The following is a 4,388-nucleotide window of genomic DNA, read 5'->3' as shown; positions in this document are numbered from 1 at the left end:
CTCCTCTCTTGTTCTCCTTCACACATACAAGACAGACATAGATAGGTAGAGAGAGAGAGAGGGAGGATAGAAGAAGAATGTGAAGGAGAACAAGAGAGGAGGGAGTGTCTATTATCTTGTAGCCATTCGTATTTCTTACAGACGCAATCTTCAAGAGATAGAAAATAGCTAAGATCAAAACTCCCACTAAAGTCAGCGATACCCTACACACCACACAAAGAAAGAAAAGAAGAAAAAGAAGAAATAAGAGAGGGATAGCGTGCTAATGCATGTATCAAGCAAAGAGTCAAACCTTCGTATTATCTATTGATCGATCATACTTCTTCTTCAACAGCTTCTCTATCTATCCCCTTCTCAACACAAATAACTCTCTCTCTCTCGAAATATATATATATACATCTAGATAGCTATGTAGAGCTTCTCTCCCGTCTTCATCTATACCGTTGCAAGTATGTATGTTGAATCGATATTGGACTTTACTCATCTCTATCTCTTTCTCTCTCTTATCTCTCGGTATAGGTATTCCCCTATCAATCTATCTGTCTTCAGTCTATCTATCTATATCTCTATAATATCTATCTCTCTCTTAATCTATCTCTGTTCAGTTCTCCTTGTGTGAACGGAGACTAGATCATACCAACACTGCTACTCCGGTATGTGCTAGAGATCCATAGACATAGATGGATATGTCCATCTTTCTTTAATCTATCTATCTTTGATCTATCTATCTATCTATCTCTATAGATATGGGATAGGAACGAAGCCGACGACTTGGGAGGTTCATTCACACTCGTGGAAAGAGAAAGAAAAAGAGAAGAGAAGAAGAAAAGAGAGGATTTACGTCGTTTCTCTTCTTCTCCTTCTTCTCTTACCACAGGTAGATTTGGCCTTTCCGAGCTCGATCATCTTCACTGTAATACACACCTGCCTGAAGACGCTAGAGACAGAAAGAAGAGAAAGAAGAAGAGACAAAAATAAGATATAGGAGAAAAGAGACAGAGACACAAGGAATCATAAGAAAGAATGGAGAGACAAGAAAGAAGAACGAGAAGAAGACTAAAGAGCCTTTTCTGTATCTGTGTGCTATAAAGAGGTCTACATAGGTCTCTAGTCATATCTAGTGATCTAGGATTCTATACAGAAAGAGAGTATCCCACAGTCACTCCTGTCTTCTGCTCCTTCATCCACGGAAATCTATCTATCCACCAATCTACCTATATACCTGTCTTTTCTAATTTATCTCTATCTTTCTTAGTCTACCTACTGACTATCTCTAGTCGATCATGACTGTATCTATCCATCTGTCTAGACATGTCTATAGAGCTTGCCTATCCTCTACTTCGGAAAGTCATCCACCCGTCAGTTGCTACCAAGAGAGAAAGAAAGAAATGAAGAGGAGAAAAGACTTCCCTTCTCCATGTAAATACTATTTAAGGAGGGAAAGAAAAGACAAGATCTGAAGCGAGAAAGAAAGATATGGCCGATAGACCCCCACGTGACTCGAACGAGAGAGACTCCGACAGTTTCGATCTACTTTCTTAGATCTCTCAGATTCATCTTCTTCGTTTTCTTCTTCCCCCTTTTTATATATCGTTAGTTAAGGAAGGAGCACCTTTCTCTTTTCTGCAAAAGAAGAAAGAAAGAAAGAAAGAAAGACGAGTTAGTTGCACTTACGCGAGGAGGAGCCTGATCTTCATTGGTAAGGAAGGTATTGGAATTTCTCGCTGAAAGGGGGAGAGAAGAAGATGAGAAAGAAGAAAACGAAGAAGATGGGAAGTCTCTGCTCTTCTCGCCGGAGATGTCCGAGGGAGGGAAGGAAGCTTCAGCACGGAGGAAGAAAGGAAGAAGCGACAAAGATAAGAGAACGCCTACGATGGCTCCGAGTGTATATACACCCCGTCCTTCCTTCCTTAGAAAAGAGGAAAGAAAAGCAAACCGATGAGGATGATAAGGAAAAGACGAAGGCGGTGTATATACACCAGAGTCAGGATGGCTCTTATTGCAGTCTTCTCTCATTTTGCCAAGAAGAGCTCTTCTCTCTAAATAGATCACAAAAGGTAGAAAGAGAAGGAAAGCGCTCCTGTCTACTTTGGAGAGAAAGGAAAACAAAAGAGAATCTTGGAAAGAAGAAGAAAGAAAGAAAGAAAAAGCGAAGAAAGAGAAAGAAAGAAGACGTCCAGAGGTGAGAGAAGTCCCTCCTACAAACGAACTGAAGAAGAGAGAGAGAGAAAAGTGAAAGAAGAAAGAGGGAGAGAGAAGAGAAAGAAAGAGACCAAGCAAGAAAGGAAGAACGAAGGAAGGGGATTTGAAAGAAAATTGGAGACAGTGCTTGGAAAGAAAGGAGGGAGACAATTCAAGAAAGAAGAAAAAGAAGCCTAAGGAGGAAAGAAAGATCTCTCGATCTCTTTTCATCTGTCGTCTTTCTTATCTCGGGTGTGCTTCTATTCTTTCTTTCCTTATGTTCATTTCTTGAAGAAGAGAAAGCAGTCTTTTGAGAAAGCAAAGCGAAAAAGCGAAAGAAGAAGAAGAAGAAAGAAGGAAAGAAAGAGAGCGGAAGAAGAGAAGCTCCCTGGCTACTGGCCCTGCGATTCTTCTTCTTCTCCTTATATGAGCTGCGGGTTCGTACGCACATGCAAAGCAGTTTATTCCTCATGAAGAGGCTCCTATGAAAAAGAAGAAGACACACGGACACGCGGCGAGGAAGAAAGAAAGAAGAAGAAGAGTGAATAAGAAAGGCTGAGAAGACTACTAACGTAGATATAGATCTATATTATCTATTTATCTCTCTATCAAAATGTGAAAGACAGATAGGAGGAATGAACTCTCAAGGACTAATAAGGAGAAGTAAAAAAGGTCTTACAGCTCACTGATAGAGGGTGTCGCTCCGACGTCTGGGGTGTATATACACCTCACTGCTGGGGGGCAGCAGGAGAATGCGGAGAAAGAGAAAAGAAGATGAAATGTCTCTTTTCTTTACAGTCACGTGCCTCAAGGTGATTTGCTTCTCTTTTCATTGTTTCGGCCTCCCTCTTTTTCTCTCTTACTCGACTACTCGATTTGAGAGCACGGCAAGAGGAGAGGCAGAGAAACTTCCAATGAAAGAAAAAGAATAAACTTCATGGGGGATAGAAATACAAAGAAAGTTGGAAAAAGTGCAAAAGACTAACACCTCTCGCGAGAACCATCCAGAGATCCTGTAGACTCATGGACTCAAAGAGAGAAGGCGAGAAGCATATACATACAGATATATATATATATATGTATACATAGATAGATAGATTAAAGATAGATAGATTAAGATAGATTGAAGATAGATGGATAGAGGTGTATATATGCGTGCATGCAGTTGCGTAGGCGTGGCCTGTATCACCGCTGAATCCAGAAGGGAAAGAAGAAAGAAGAAAGAGATTGAGAGAATGAAAATGCTTAAGCCGTTTAAGAAGTTTCTTAGACAGAAAGAGCCTTCTATCGCCTGTATATGTCCATTATGCTTACACCTGTATGCTCCTTTACAGGTATGTATAGAGATCCTTTATACCAACGTGTGTATATACGGAGACATGTATGATATGCACATGTATGAATGTACGCCGATCTATCCTAGGGTTTCCTTAGTCCTGTAGAGGAGGGTAGAAGAAGAAGAATAGCAGGAGTTGTAGTCGTGATAGGTAGATGGAGCATAGAGAGACATAGACCTACAGACATTTAGCCTTGTGAATGATGGCTAGTGAGTTTCATCAACTGAGATCCTCTCTTAAGCAGAAGAAGACCAAGGAGACATCCATCCATCCCCCTTCCTTCGCGAAGAAAAAACTCGGTAGAGAAGCTTTTCTTTCTTTCTTTCTCTCTCTCTTTCTCTCCAATCTGCGTGATCAAGGCTTCTACATTTCTATATACATATGTATAGATAGATGGATGGATAGGTGTCGTTGTAAGGAACACTCCAGTAGAGGTGTGGAGAGATCTTTCCCTTCAGTAGAAGTTCATATAAAGCTAGAAATAGGAGCATGCATCCATACAGGCACATCAAAATAGAGACACGACCCACACCATTCACATACAAGCACATACACCATGAAAATGCCCAGACATGCACATATTTCTATCCATAAGTATATATATATATACCTACATATATATATATATACGTACATATATATACGTGTGCACAGTACTACATAATGTATGTCGATCACTGCATATATATATATATATGGATGTAGTGATATACAGGAATAGATAGATATATCTCTAAAGACAGGGTATTATTCTTCTTGTCCTTCTCTCTCGTCTTTCTCCTCATCTCCTGCTACGAAGAAAAGAGACCTCCCAAGTTCTTTTTTCTTCTCTCTCTCTCCCAGCTGGACCCGCTGCCCGTACAAGTCGGC

At 40.4% G+C, this 4,388-nt stretch overlaps 1 protein-coding gene across 1 annotated transcript; it reads right to left on the bottom strand.

The window, feature by feature from the left end:
- Positions 1 to 94: 94 nt before the first annotated feature.
- Positions 95 to 3,204, bottom strand: CSUI_011357 (uncharacterized protein; the record flags this gene model as incomplete). The annotated part of the gene is made up of 3 exons (XM_068071456.1): positions 1,675 to 3,204; positions 873 to 937; positions 95 to 203 (listed from the first exon to the last, which is right to left on the bottom strand). Coding segments are annotated over exons 1-3 (912 nt in total), but the record flags the coding sequence as incomplete, so codon positions are not given.
- Positions 3,205 to 4,388: the final 1,184 nt, after the last annotated feature.

This window comes from Cystoisospora suis (assembly GCF_002600585.1).
Source record: "Cystoisospora suis strain Wien I chromosome Unknown contig_11022, whole genome shotgun sequence".
NCBI classification, from domain to species: domain Eukaryota; phylum Apicomplexa; class Conoidasida; order Eucoccidiorida; family Sarcocystidae; genus Cystoisospora; species Cystoisospora suis.
This window is presented reverse-complemented; position numbering and strand designations above follow the sequence as displayed.